Source organism: Leucopleurus acutus, assembly GCF_964270905.1.
Source record: "Leucopleurus acutus genome assembly, chromosome: 1".
Lineage (NCBI taxonomy): Eukaryota > Metazoa > Chordata > Mammalia > Artiodactyla > Delphinidae > Leucopleurus > Leucopleurus acutus.
Genome location: NC_139142.1, coordinates 173957778 through 173972239, shown reverse-complemented (window position 1 = coordinate 173972239; position 14462 = coordinate 173957778). Strand labels below are relative to the sequence as shown.

General features: G+C 45.4%; 1 protein-coding gene across 2 annotated transcripts in view; it reads left to right on the top strand.

Moving 5' to 3' along the window:
- Positions 1–1920, top strand: part of DIP2C (disco interacting protein 2 homolog C) — a 362563-nt gene extending 360643 nt beyond the window's left edge. For both annotated transcript variants that reach the window (XM_082847813.1, XM_082847812.1), the window contains one exon: positions 706–1920. In XM_082847813.1, coding sequence (XP_082703939.1) covers positions 706–958 — 253 coding nt within the window. In that variant the 3' untranslated portion in view covers positions 959–1920. The remainder of the gene's footprint in view (positions 1–705) is intronic.
- The last annotated feature ends 12542 nt before the right edge of the window (positions 1921–14462 follow it).

The window sequence follows — 14462 nt, the reverse complement described above, 5'->3', positions numbered from 1 at the left end:
AGGCTCTTAAACAACCACGTTTTAAAAGCCCAACTATGTGATGTTAAAGTGGCTTAACGTGTAAAACACTGTTCTTAGGCTTCTACAAATTGGGCAGACAAAATACTCTGGGTGGCACTCCTGTTGAAAGATCCAAACTAAGACACTTCTGGGTGCATCTCTGGAGTTCTCCAGGAATTACCCCACATGAGTCAGGTCTCACTGCATTGACCTCATCCTAAACTCAGTACTTCAAACAGGAATCAGTTAATGTGCCCTGGGTCTGCAGTTGACCGCTGAGGTATCTGACCCCAGCGTGGCTGGAGCCCACGAGTCAGGCGGGCCAGGGGCTGGCAACTCTTCTGCACATGTTTTTCATCCCCCCGGTGGCAGAGGCAAGTCAGGACCAGCCCCAGTGCCCCCGCTGTCCTAGCCTCAGCAGCAAGCCCACAGACCATGTTGCAGGCTGACCCAATCACCCGGCGGGACAGACTCCACCCTTAGGGGTGTGTGGATCCAGGAAGGGCAGGGGCGGGGCTGCCACCGCGAGAGCAGGTCGGTAGGAGGTGCGCGTGACGGGAGTGTGAGAGCCGGTCAGGGACCAACAGGCCTGAGGAGGCTTAGCGCCCAGGCAGGTCCACAAAGAACCCAATGGAACGTCTGGAAAAGAAAACAGGATCGTTAAGTTCAAGCCCCGCTGTACAGTGATGCTTCTCTCTCTTCCAGTGCTGTGTTCACCTGGACAAACTTGCTGGTGGTTGTGGTTGAGCTCGACGGGTCCGAGCAGGAAGCCCTGGACCTGGTCCCCCTGGTGACCAACGTGGTCCTGGAGGAGCACTACCTGGTGGTGGGGGTGGTGGTGGTGGTGGACATCGGCGTCATCCCCATCAACTCCCGGGGGGAGAAGCAGCGCATGCACCTCCGCGACGGCTTCCTGGCCGACCAGCTGGACCCCATTTACGTGGCCTACAACATGTAGACACTCCCAGAGGCGGGCCATCTGCTCAGTGTCGCGAGTGTGCAGACGCCAGGGCGAGTTCCCGAGCGGAGCTTTTGCCAAGTGGTGGGGAGGAGACTTTCCACTCGTCCTGATCGGCACGGGGATGAGACGAGAAATGTGAAGTTTGCTCAGAAGGACTTTGCGTTACTGCCTTCAGTTTATTGGAAAAGCCCATTTCAAAAACTTTTTCTTTTTTTTTAATTATTGGATAATAAGTGCTTTCTTCGTAAATGTGGTATTTTGTTAAGCCAAACTAGCAATTAAAAAAAATATTCTGCCCTCCAGATGGGTTCTTTTAAACAATTTATGTAGTGTGACAAAGAATTGTTTTCTCTGTTTTAATGTGTCATGAAATCTTAATGCCATGGACCTGCTACTAACTTAAGCCATTGCTGGAGCTCATCCTTTTAGGACAGTTTGTTGAGGTACGAGAAAACCTTCCAAATAGCACCTTCCAATTAGATTTTAGCAGCTTTCTTTGTCAGAAATGTGCTGAAGAAACAGGCTAATAATCGGCCTTTGAATTTTAGCATGGAATGAGAAGAAATTATAAATAAGGTGTATTTCGGCAATTACCTTGCAGATATCTTTGTACTAAACTAAAATGATAAAATAAGTTAACTTCTTATGTAATTATGTACAAAACGTTTAATTTATTTTGATCTCTTTAGAAGTATAACAGAGAAAACATTCAAGAATATTAAAGTCTTGTAATGTTTGCTAATATAAAAAGTGTTGTATTATCTTGCGTGGATAGCATCACAACAAATATATATATATGAAATATAAATTCACTAAGAACAAAGGAGATTTTAAAGTTTAAAACGCAGAACCTGTCACTTGCATGGCGTCCCCTCCACTGCACTGTAGATAGACTCTCGCCCGTTGCTGGTGTGCGCGGCCAGACAGCCAGCAGCACAGTCGGAACCTTTCCTCTGGAACCAGAGACCAGCAAGTGGCGCTGTCGCCTCAAAGGTGGCGGATCGGAGCTGGACGTGCACTTTTCCCTCTGCTGCGGGGTCTCAACGGATTGTCAGTGCCGCGTGCCTACCGCACTGCACGGCCTGGGGAGCAGCTGGCCCACAGCACGCGCTCTCTCGGCCACAAGAAGTCATTGCACAATGTTCCCATCATTTTTGTTTGTGTCACCTTTTTTTGGTCCTCGGTATGAAAGGAATGTCATTCTGTGGTCATTTGCAGCAGGTTGTGCTGACTCCCTCAGCGGCTTTAAGGGAAGAGACTCACCAGGAGGGGGTCGTGCCTGGGGAGCCGCCCCCGCTGCCAGGACAACAGAGCCACTGGCTGGGGCAGGAGGCCCCCAACCCCCACCCCCCACCCCCGTCACCGCACCTCCTGCGAGGACACACTTCTGATTTCCATCTCTTGCTGCTGCTGCTGCTGCCGCCTCACACGCCTTGGAACTTTCAGAGCTCCTCGCACACTCCCGGACTGAATCAGCCCGTCTGCCTCCAGCCAGGAAGAAGTATCAGCTGTCCGAGCAAGATTCACTTTGTAATTGCCCCAGTGCGCCCCACGGGGGCTGTGTCAGGTCTGCATGACTAAGATTGCTGCTGGCGAGACTGAGACCCTTTCTGTGAGGTTGTCTTATCTGCCCTTGCTCTGTGTGCTGGCAGTGAGCCCTTTGCTACAAGAGAGTTTTGTTTGACTTCTGAGATCCAAGGCTAATTGCTGTTAAAATTTTAAGTGGCATTTAAAAAAAATTGTCTGCATGTGGGGTGTGTTGTTCCATCTCCACAAGTTATTTGATTTTTAAAATATTGTTTGACTTCATTGCTGTGTATGAATATTTCTCTACATGCTTCAGATACACATTCCCACAGTCTTTCGCTTCCTAAGGGGGAAAAAACCCCACCACACACAGAAAAGACACACATGCCCACCTTGTGTAGGGGGAGGGGTTTAAGGTTTCGGGTCCGACACTGATGAGGAAGCAGGACTGCAGGTGGCTCGCGAGGCCCAGCGAGGTGGGGTGAGGTCGGTCCTGCTGTCCTGTGTCAGCGTCGAGGTCCAGAGGGCTCAGGGCTGGGATCCAAGTTCTGTTGTGCAAGAAAAAGGAAAGGAGACACTAAGTACCACCCGTTTAGCAATAAAGGAAGATCGTTCTGTACTAGGAATTGTGCTGTGGATGAGTCATTCATGAGAACGTAACCAGTGTTTGTCTTGTGACCTTGTGCTTTTGAAGTCAGACAAAACCGTGTGATCACCTTGCACACAGGAGGGTACACAGTGATCACTGAGACTCAGACCAACCCGACAGGGCGGCTTCCTCATGGTGCTTGTTTATTATATCTATTTAATCCTGCTTGACACTTTACCCAAGGGAAACGGTCCCTTTTACCAGTTGGATGCTAGCAGCGTTATTTCATAGTGTGGTGACTGGTTAGAGAAATTCATGTACTCAACCAATCACGGTTTCAAACAAAATTTTTATGTGCAAAGGACGGCAACCTTCTCGTATGTTAAACCACCAGTAAGCTTTGTACATCTGTGATAACGCCTGTTTTATATTCAAATGAACAAATAAAAGCTTTTATTTTTGTTGCTCTGAAAATAGCAGTTTCTTAATTGGTCCCCTGGAAAACTGGGCCAGCTTCCATCCTAGGAAGGAAGTGACTCCTACCAGGAATGTATCTGACTCTGTTTACATAATTTGTTGCATTACTTATCAGTATAGATAATCATACTTTGAACAATGTTTAAATTTTGATGTGGGCATTTATTGCTAAAAATCTTCCTATGGCAACAAATGTTTTGTGAAATGTTTTTTTTAATTCTTTTAAATATATCTAAATATATTTGTTCACATTTTGCTCCAAGTGTACAGATTATTGGTAACTTTTAGGAACAAGGAGTGTGCGTCTGTGAGCACATACTCTCTGCTGCTCCTCGGCAGGAAGCTTTGCCAGGACATAGGTCTCGCTGACGATTCCAACCCAGATTATCTTTGTTTTGATCTTGGCTTCATCTCTTGGAAAGAGCGGGATACTCCAATAAAGATGTTTAAAAAAAAAAAAGTAGTAGCGGGTTAACTGACCACTAGCCTAATGGTTACAAAAGCTTAAGTCTAATACACGTGAAAATCAGTAGAACTGATTCTGCACACAGATCGACAGGCTTCACCCGAGTGCCTTTGTGTTAGAATTCCACTTGTACCAGGACTGTCCCGCGCTAATGGGGGGTATAAAAGTGGGTGGCTGGTGCAGACCACCTGCACTGGGTGACTCAGAACGTTGCTGACACAGAACCGCCCTGTGTGGCCGTGCTTTGTGCAGAGTGTGTGTTCCTGTGCGTGCGTAGTTTCTTCTGGTGCCGCGTTCTGCGTCCTCCAGCACGGTGCTGAGGTCTGGGGACACAGGAGTTTGATCAGCTGGTCAGTCATCATTCTGGGTCTTACCGTCCTCGTTGTCTCGGTGTCCCACGTCGGGTGGTGTGTCCACCTCAAGGAACGTGGTGTCACTGCTTCCAAGGAGAGAGGTTCCGTTTCCTTGACACCCACGTCTTTTGTGACTTGTAGTCTCGACTTACGACATCTTCGCAGCAGAACCCACAGCCCCCGTCCCCACCGGTGGGCCAGCCCTTTCTCTCCTGCCGGCCCGCAGGCGGGCGCTGGGTCCCGAGAGGGCATCTTTCCCGTCACGGCCGCTCTGGCTCCAGTACAGTGGGCTCCTCAGTTCACCTCTTATTGTCTTTCCGTTTTTAAGGTTGATCCATGAACAAAATAGCTGGGCAAGACCAAGTCAGTACGATACCTTAGCGAGAGACTTGGGTCGGCCGTGCTGCCTCGAGCGGTGGTTGGCGGTGGTGACCCCTCGAGGTGGTCCACGCATCAGCTCCTCTGGCTGGGGTAGATCCCCCGTGTCTCGGTGACCCCTCGGCTCCCCCTTCCATCCTGCACATCACTGTCACCCCCAACTCGGTCGTTCATGGGGGGAGAGTTGGAGGCCCACCGAGGGCTGGCACAGAGGCCTCTAGCAGATGGACGGCATCTGCGGCCGGGCCAGTCGTGCTGGTCGTCAGGGCAGGAGGCCAGCAGGTGGCTCGACTCCGCGGCTCCTCACTCGTCACCTGCGAAGAGAGTGCGGGGCCCCACGTGGGGCTGTCGGGCTCGGGGGACAGACTGACCAGGGGAAAAGCAAAGGAACAGAAATGGAAAGTGAGGAGGAAGGGAAGCCCGGCAGTGCGGGCGCAGAGGATCCAGGCTTGGCCTCAGCTCCCCTCGTGTTGCTTCGTTTCCCTACCTCATGTTGGTGTTGACACGTGTTGACAGATATCTCTGGGCCTGTCCAGTTTCCCTGGGGGGACCAGGGCATGTGTTCTCTGCGGGCCAGACCAGCCCGAGCAGACGTTCAGGAGATGCGGGGGAGCCGCTGAGGGGCAGAGGTCTGCTAACTTGATGCGTCCCCGCTCTGCTGACCGTCAGGAGGACGAGGACCGCGTTGGGACCCGCACTTCGGCGGAGCCCAGGACGGAGCAGTGAGGTGAGGGCCACGTGCGGCCAGAGCTGCCCCCTCCCTGCATTCCCGTGGGACCTTTTCCGAGGGACTGGATGCACCCACGCATCTTGTCAAGTCACCCTTGGCGGTCCCTGAGCCCTGTCCATGCTCCCTGAGCCTGGGGGGCAAGGGGCAGCATTGCTGTGCATCCCATTCCTCAGCCTCCCGTGAGAGGGCAGAGGCCCCCTGTCCTGACCACTGTCCAATGGGCTTTCCCACAGGTCAGGCAGCATCAAAAGCATCCGAAGCTGAGAGCCAGGGGGTGAATCCTCAAAGGCAGACGCTCTCCTCGCGGAGCAAAGCTCCTAGCCACCAAGGGGGCAGCACGGCTTTCAGGTCAGCGTCACCTGGACAATGGCTGCAGGGTGTCACCGGCTGGGGTTCCTGGAGGTAGGAGTGGGCTGTGAGGTGAGTTGGCCGGTCTTGACGGGTCTTAGGGATGCTTTTGGTTAAGGTTAAACTGTTGGTCGTTAGCGGGCAGTTACACCTGGACGGGCAGTGGCACACTGATTATGCTGCATCTTGGCAACAGCTCCAGTGAGGGTTGAACCGGATCCTCACCAGCTTGCTAAGGCTGGGGTGGCGGACATGTTTGCAAAGGGCCAGGTGGCTTCTGTCTGAACCACTCAAGTCCTGATGTTGTGACCCAGGTGCAGCCCTCAGATCTGTGGGAAAGGATCTGGTCCAACAGAACTGTATTTAAGAACACAGAAACGTAAACTTCATATCATTCTCCCATCATGAAATATTATTCTGTGGATTTTTTCCAAGTATAGATGCTACTTTTAGCTTGTGGGCCCTACAAAAATAGATAGTAGCTGGATTTGGCCAGCTTTGGGGTTGTAGTTTGCTGATTCCTGTTGTAAGACACACAAGTAATAAGGCAGACTGTTGAGAATTAACTTCTGATTCTGGTTTTTCTTTCAAAAGCAATAAGTTTCTGAGTCTGATAGTTTGGGCTTTAAATGTTTTAATTCTCCAACTTCTGTCTCTTTCACTTATTCAGTCAATAAACATTTGAGCACCAACCATGGGTTGTTGCTGGGTTGAAGTCAGGGAGGAGCCCACCCTCCTCCGAGTCTGTGTCCAGCAGGGACAGCAAGGCCTGAGCCAGAGACTGAGGGTCAGTCTTGGCTCTGCCAACACAGGGGATCACATAAGCTTTCCCGTCTTTACAAAGAAGGGTGAGACTAGACGGTCTTGATCCTGTTTCCCTTACACACGCTGTTCTTCAGACTAATCCTCTAACCAAAATACGGTGATGAGGCCAGTGCCTCGTCTCACCATCAAGCAGCTGGTGCTCCTCGGAACTAACCTGCTTCAGCCGGGGCTGCACAGGGAGGAAGGGACTCGTGTGTTTCTCACAGTAGAGCCAGGGTGAACTGGCCACACGCCTCAGGGTGTCTGGGGGCGTCGTCCGTGCCGGTACGCCCTGTCGGCAAGTAATAGCAGAGCGGCCCCTCCCACCTCCCTTCGTGGTATAGGAGTTAGGGCGCCTGGTATCCTGCACTGAACAACAGGGAAGTCCCCAAAATGTCAGGATTCTTTTTAAACAGCCAAGTTCAGAAGTTTATATCTCAGTGCCTGATGGATAATCTGTCAGCAGAGGCTAACACTTTGCTCTTAGTTTCTAACTCTATCAAATGTTTCAGGATATAAGGAGAAACATTTGAGAAGCTGTTTACAGAGACCCCATGGTCCTTTGTAATGTGAACAGTTAAAGCCTCCGTTTGGTCTGCTTAAAATTCAAGTCAAATATTCAAGTTTTCACATGTTAAATATTTTGTTTAGTCATGCGAGAGGGTGGTCTGTGGAGGATAATTTGCTGCAGGAAGGTCCTTCTCCCCATGGGCACCTCTCCGCTTTTCCAGCCTGTCCTTCGTCCAGACATCTCTGCTACATAATCCTCGATTCACTCAGCCGTAGGCTCCCGTGGCTCCTTGAGGTTCAGGGAACAAGGACAATAAGTCAGTTTAATGGCTGTAAGGAGCTCCTACTATGTTTAAAGCACTTAATGAGGATAAGGGAGAAGGTTCCAGGAGGCACGAGATCATCAGGGACAACAGTCTAGTTATGGAAAATGAAGCTAGAAAGCACGAGTGGGCAGGCGCAGTGTGTGTGAAGGTGTCCAGACCTCTCCAGTTAGACACAATGCAGTTAGACAAGAGGAAAAAGAGAAAAATATCACTGTTACCTGCCATCACCACCTCACCATTTACAGCCTGGGCTGTTAGGAAAACCCAAATCATCATTTTGAAGAAAAGGTAATATTTTGAATAGGTAATCCAGTCACATGGTCCAAATATGGAAACTACAGGAAGAGGTTCAGTCTTGTCCTGGCACCCACCCCTCCACACAGTCCATGACAGGTGGCCATGTATACTCGTTTCTGGTGTTTCATTTCTGTGTTTCTTTATGTGAATACAAGTCAGCTATGAATACATATCCTATCATCCCTTGGTTCTAACCCAAAGGTAGTCTGCCATACACTCTGCTCTGTAATGTTGGCGCCAAGAGCTGCTGTTTTCTAAAAAGTGTCACAGCATTCCATCTTCCCTAATTCCATTCCTGTCAGTGGACACTTAGCCTTTTCCAATCAACTTTTGTTATGACAAAAACAGTTGATTTTACGTGTAGGCAAGCGTATCTGATGGGTAGATTTCTGGACATAGGATTGATGAGTCATCGGGTAAATGCATCTGTAACTTTGACGGATGTTGCCAGAGAGCCCCATAGTGGTTTCACTTTGATTTTTCACTTTCACCAGCAACTCTTCATGACAGAAAATATCGATTTAATTAGCATTTATCTCATTATAAGTAAGTTTGAATATTTTAAAAATATCTTAAAGGCTACTTGTATTTCTCTTTCTGTGGACTGTTTGTTCATGTCCCTTGAACTACTAACTTGTCAGAAAATATTGTGAAAGTTTTTAAAAGGAAAAAAACAATTATTGGAAGTCCTGTCTAACTCACCTATCCAGGTTCTCTGCCTTTTACTGTCTTTGAGCTACTTTACAATCTGTAAAGTGTAGAAGACTGATAATAATACTAATTATTCTTGTCCATAGAAACGCAGATTGTGTCCCTGTAGACAGACCTGTTTCACATCTATTTGTAAATTCACTTCAGAATTCCTTGTTTTCTGTATCTGTGGCGTTCCTGGAATCCTCCTGTGAACCCGTTGTAAAATCTTTGTTACGTGTTTATATCGGGAGTCACGGGAGTCGTGACTGTTCCTCTCTGCCATTGTCCTGGACACACTTTTTCCTCTTGATTGCTGTGAGTTCTGTTAGTTGGGGAGATTGGCCCTTTGTGATGAGCTGAGATTTTTTTTTCCCTCTTTGTGTCACTTTTTTTTAATTCACTTTTTTTGCCACGCTGAACTTTCTTATGTTTATGTGGTTGAATTTATCCACCTTGTGTGGCTTTGGAGTTTGTTGTGCTTGAGCACATGACGCTTTCAGTCCATGTTACTTCTCCTGCTTAGTTGGTTTTTTCCACGAGGCTCACTCGTCTTAGGCTCCAGACTTTCTGGAGCCTAAGACGAGTGAGGGCCTGGAGATAGTCATTCTGATAAGTGTATGTTGCTACCGATCAGGCACTTTCCTTGTACTTCTTAATATTACAAGACCAGAAAAGATTCCGCTTTGCATTCCAATTGTGCATAAACTTATTTACTTTAAAAAAAAATCTCATCTCTTATTGTATGCTCTCAAATAGAATTCCAGAGGAACCAGCCGCTTTCTGGGAGACCAGAGGAATGTGTATAGCATCAAGATACTATGCCATTTCTGCGGATAAAAGGAACTAGTCCTAATTATTACATCAGACCTGAGGGAAAGGACTGATTTGCAAAGAAAAGTTCGGTATGGGACGTGAGCTGGATGCTTAAAAAAAGAAAAACAAAATGCATGTGGACAGGTAGGCGCTTGGAGCCATCTGTTACTCCCAGAGCTGCAGGAAGGGTTTTAGAGACAGAGGTAAAGGATGCAAAGACAGACTTGGGGGGAAAGGTAGCTTCCACACGGATAAGGGACCTGAAACGGCAGGTCTCACCGACAGCTGCTCTCCCAAGGGGCGCGGTTAGCACAAAAGGCGGTGAGACGTAACTTGTACGTGGACCTTCTGCCAGGTAAACTTCCCCTCCCGCCTTTCCGCTCTTCCCTCATCCTTTTTTCTGAGCCCTTCTTAATTATGTATTTTCTCTGTTCAGACCCGGGCTCAGGGCAGCCAGGATAAGGACCAAGAGCAGAGCAGATGCAGCTCTCGGCCCAAAGGCCGGGTGAGGAGCACCCCACGCAGGCCCAGGTGAGGAGTCCCCCGCCAGTGTGGGGGACATGTCACAGCCACTCTCCAAGAAGGTGCCCGGGTCTGGGGAGGCCCTCTGGGATTCTCGGGCAGTGCCTAAGACCATTCCTTATGCTTCTGAAAAACTTACTGCAAACTCTTGTAAAATCCAGAATAAAATGCTTGGAAGTGATTTATTTACAAGAAGAGCTCCCACTCGCTGGCCTAAAGATCAACAGCGGAAAGAAACTGAACACAAATCGCAGGATTTAAACTGGAGACACACAAATGGAGAAGGTGTGCTCCATGGCATGTCTTCACTCTCCAGCAGCAGGTACTCGGTGGCTGGAATTACTAAAAGGTTATAAGAATTATAGCTTGATCTTTCTTAATCTTTATGATCCTCTTTAAAATGAATTAGAAAAGAGTAGATTGTCATTCCTTTTTTTTTTTTAAACAAAGAATGTGTAATAATTTGTTTTGTTTAAACCTAATCTTGCCTACTACCTGAGACCTCACTCACTGAACAGACCTGGTTCAAAGGAAAGCTTGGTCTAAACTGATTATAGAATTGGTCCTCTCAGGTCATGTGCAGTCTCTCGTGGACAAGAACACTGGGTCTTTGAGCTAACTTCCCGTCTCCTGCTCTTCCCCTTAAGAGTTTTTAGAGTAGGGGGAGAAGTGTGTCTTCTGCAGGTGAGGGGTCTTTGGATCCATGCAGTGACCTTTGTCTTCTGATCTCTCAATGACATGCCTTGCTGCCTGGTTTCTGGATGTCCCCTTGGCCTTCAGAGTTGAAATTTTGAGCTTCAGGAACTCAGGGTCTGTTACTGGGGCATTGCTCCCTATCTACCATGACTGACACTACTCGGATGTCTCTGACGTCTGACTGCCTTTTGTTACTCATCGGTTATTGATGGACATTTGTGTTGCTTACATGTTTTAGCTATTGTTGAATAATGCTGCTATGAACATGGGTGTACAAATATCTCTTCAAGACACTGCTTTCAGTTCTTTTGGGTTTATACCCAGAGAGGAATTGCTGGGTCATATGAAAATTCTGTTTCTAATTTTTAGGGGGAACCACCATACTGTTTTCCACAGTGGCTGCGCCATTTTACATTCCCACCAACAGTGCACAAGAGTTCTGATTTCTCCACATCCTTACCAACACTTATTTTCTGTTTTGTTTTGTTTTGATAGTAGCCATTCTAATAGATGTAAGGTTGCATCTCATAGGTTTGATTTGCATTTCCCCAGTAACTAGTGATGTTGAACATCTTTTCATGGGATTATTGACAGTCTATAGCTCTTCATTGGAGATATGTCTGTTCATGTCCTTTGCCCACTTTTGAATTGTTTGTTTGTTTTGAGTTTTAGGAGTTCTCTGTGTACTCTGGATATAAATCCCTTATCAGGTACATGGTTTGCAGATATATTCTCGCATTCTGTGGGTTGCCTTCTGTAGATAGTGTCTTTCGATGCACAAAATTTAAAAATTTTCAAGAAGCCAAGTTTTTCTACTTGTTTTTTTGGTTTCCTTTGCCTTTGGTGTCATATTTAAGAAGTCATTGTCAAATCTAATATGGGAAGTTATGGCCGTATGTTTTCTTCTAAGAGTTTTATAGAGTTAGGGCTTATGTTGAGGTCTTTGATCCATTTTGAGGTATTTTTTGTATATGGTGTTGGCAAGGCTCCAACTTCATTCTTTTGCATGTGGATGTCATTTTCTAGCACCATTTGTTGAAAAACCTGTCCTATCTGCATTGAATGGTCTTGACACCATTGTCAAAAACTATTTGAAAATATATGCTAAGGTTTATTACCGGGCTCTCTATGCGATTCCTATGTCAGTATTATGTCAATACCATGTCATTTTGATTACTGTAGCTTTGTAGTAGGTTTTAAAATCAGGAAGTGCGAATCCTTCCACTTTTTCAAGGTTGTTTTGGATATTTGACATCCTTTAAGATTTCATATGAATTTTAGGATGGGGTTTTATTTTTGTGCAAAAACGTCTTTGGAATTTGGATAGGTATTACATTGGGTCTGTAGATCACTTTGGGTATAATGAAAACTATAAAGCATTGCTGAAAGAAATTAAAGAAGATATAAGTAAAAGAAAATGCATCCTATATTCATAGATTTGAAAACAGTATTGCTACTTTATTGATGCTCTTGTTGTTAGTAAACTAGGAACAGAGGATAATTTCTTCAACTTGACAAAGAACATCTACAAAAAACCTACAACTGAAATCATACTTCATGGTGAGAAACTCAAAGCTTTCCCACTAAGATTAGGCACAATGCAGAGACGTTCCCCTCTCACCACTCCTTTTCAACATTGTACTGGAAGTACTTGCTAATGCAGCAACGCAAGAAAAGGTAATAAAAGATACATAGATTAGGAAGGAAGACATAAAACTGCTTTGTTTGTAGATGACATGCTTGTCTATGGAGAAAATCCAAAAGAATCAATGAAACAACTCCTGGGCCTAATGAGTAACTACAGCAAGGTTGCAGGATACAAGGTTAACATACAAAAGCCAATCATTTGGGCTTCCCTGGTGGCGCAGTGGTTGAGAGTCCGCCTGCCGATGCAGGGGACGTGGGTTTGTGCCCCGGTCCGGGAAGATCCCACATGCCGCAGAGCGGCTGGGCCCGTGAGCCATGGACGCTGAGCCTGCGTGTCCGGAGCCTGTGCTCCACAACGGGAGAGGCCACATTCCGCCTGTGCTCCACAACGGGAGAGGCCCGCATTCCGCCAAAAAAAAAAAAAAAAAAAAAAAAGCCAATCCTTTTCCTATATACCAGTAATGAGCAAGTGGAATTAAATTAAATTAAATTAATTAAATTAATTTAAATTAAATTTAATTTAATTTAATTTAATTTAATTTAATTGAAATTAAAAGTACAATGTCATTTACTTTAGCACTCCCAAAATGAAATAACTTAGGTATAAATCTAAAATACATATAAAAACTACATGAGAACTACACAACTCCGATGAACAGAATCAAAGAATAAATGGAGAGATATTCCTTATTCATGGGTAGGAAGACTTAATATTATCAAGATGTCAATTCCTCCTACCTTGACTCAATGCAATCTCAATAAGATCCCAGCAAATTATTTTGTAGATATTGACAAACTGATTCTAAAATTTATATGGAGAGTCATAAGACCCAGAATAGCCAACACAATATTGAAGGAGAAGAGCAAATTTGGAGGACTTATGCACCTTGACTTTAAGACTTACTATAAAGCCTTGGTAATCAAGACAGTGTGGCATTGGAGAAAGAATAGATAATAGATCAGTGGGACAGAGTAGAGAGGCAAGAAATAGGTCCTCATAAATACAGCCAACTGATCTTTTACAAAGGAACAAAAGCAATACAATGGAGCAAAGATAGTATCTTCAACAAATGGTGCTGAAATGACCAGACATCCACATGCAAAAATATGAATCTAGACACAGACCTTAACACCCTTCACTAAAATTAACTCAAAATGATCTTACACCAAAGTGTAAAACACAAAACTGTAAAACTCCTAAAAGATAACATAGAGGAAGACACAGATGATCTTCAGTATGGTGATGCCTTTTTAGATATAACATTAAAGGCATGGTCCATGAAAAAAATTGATAAACTGGACTTCATTAAAATTAAAAACTTCTCTGTGAAAGACGGTGTTAAGAGAATGAAATGACAAGCCACAGACTGGGAGAAAATATTTGCAAAAGACACATCTGATAAAGGACTCTCATCTAAAATATACAAAGAATTATTAAAAATCAACAATAAGAAAATGGACAACCCAAATAAAAAGAGGGCCAATGGCCTGATTAGATATGCCACCAAAGAAGATATACAGATGGCAATTAAGCATATGAAAAGATGTTCCACATCATATTTCATCAGGAAAATGAAAATTAAAACAGCAATGAGATAACACTACACAACTTACTTTAGAATGATCAAAAACCAAAGCACTGATAACACCAAATGCCAGCGAGGATGGGAAGCAACAAAAACTCTCATACGTTGCTGGTGGGAATGCAAAATGATGCAACCTTTGGAAGACAATTTGGTAGTTTCTTACGAAGTAAAATGTACTCTTACCATACAATCCAACAATCACATTCCTTGGTGTTTACCCAAAGGAAAACTTATGTCCATACAAAAACCTCCACACAGATGTTTATAGCAGCTTGCTTCATAGTTGCCTTCAGTAGGTGAGCGGATAAATAAACTGAAGTATATCCAGACAGTGGAATATTATTCAGTGCTAAAGAAATAAGCTCTCAGATAAGGAGAAGACATGGAAGAACCTTAAATGATAAATTACAAAGTGAAAGAAGCCAATCAGAAAAAGCTAACTACCGTATGATTCCACCAATATGACATTCAGGAAAAAACAAATCTATGGAGACAATTTAAAGATTAGTGGTTACCAGGGATGGTGGTGGGGAGAGAGGACTAGACGGAGCACAGAGGATTTTTAGGACAATGAAAACATTCTATATGATACTATGATGGCTATATGTCATTACACATTTGTGCAAACCCTTAGAATGTACAACACCAAGAGTGAACTCTGATGTCAGCTACGAACTTTAGGTGATTAATGTGTTCATGTAGGCTCATCCTTGGTAAAAAATTTAAAAAACTTCTGGTG